This window comes from Penaeus monodon, chromosome 33 (assembly GCF_015228065.2).
Source record: "Penaeus monodon isolate SGIC_2016 chromosome 33, NSTDA_Pmon_1, whole genome shotgun sequence".
Taxonomy (NCBI): domain Eukaryota; kingdom Metazoa; phylum Arthropoda; class Malacostraca; order Decapoda; family Penaeidae; genus Penaeus; species Penaeus monodon.
Genome location: NC_051418.1, coordinates 10,709,247 through 10,709,531, shown reverse-complemented (window position 1 = coordinate 10,709,531; position 285 = coordinate 10,709,247). Strand labels below are relative to the sequence as shown.

General features: G+C 47.4%; 1 protein-coding gene across 1 annotated transcript in view; it reads left to right on the top strand.

The window, feature by feature from the left end:
* The window catches only part of LOC119594008, a gene marked incomplete in the record, with an annotated part of 54,209 nt that overhangs the window by 779 nt on the left and 53,145 nt on the right, over positions 1–285 (top strand). Inside the window, 1 exon segment of the mRNA XM_037943036.1 lies at positions 6–144. Within this exon segment, the coding sequence (XP_037798964.1) occupies positions 7–144 (138 nt within the window).

The following is a 285-nucleotide window of genomic DNA, read 5'->3' as shown; positions in this document are numbered from 1 at the left end:
CTCAGGATGGAGCAGCTTAGCAAGGCCAACGCATGTGACACAACCGCAGGCACCATGTCACCTCTCTGTGTCACAAACACAAGTGCCAATCTGGAGGGATCTGCCGTTACTTCGACCGTTCCTGACCGCGCCTTGTTTAGTGAGGTGAAGCGGCGGTTATTTCTCTTAGGATTAGTATAGGGTGAAGGAGGTGCTAGACAGATGGTGATGGAGACTCTGTTAATATTTTCTTTGGTGGAGGAGATATATGGTGTGAGAAATTTGTTTTAAGGTCTTGTATGCATT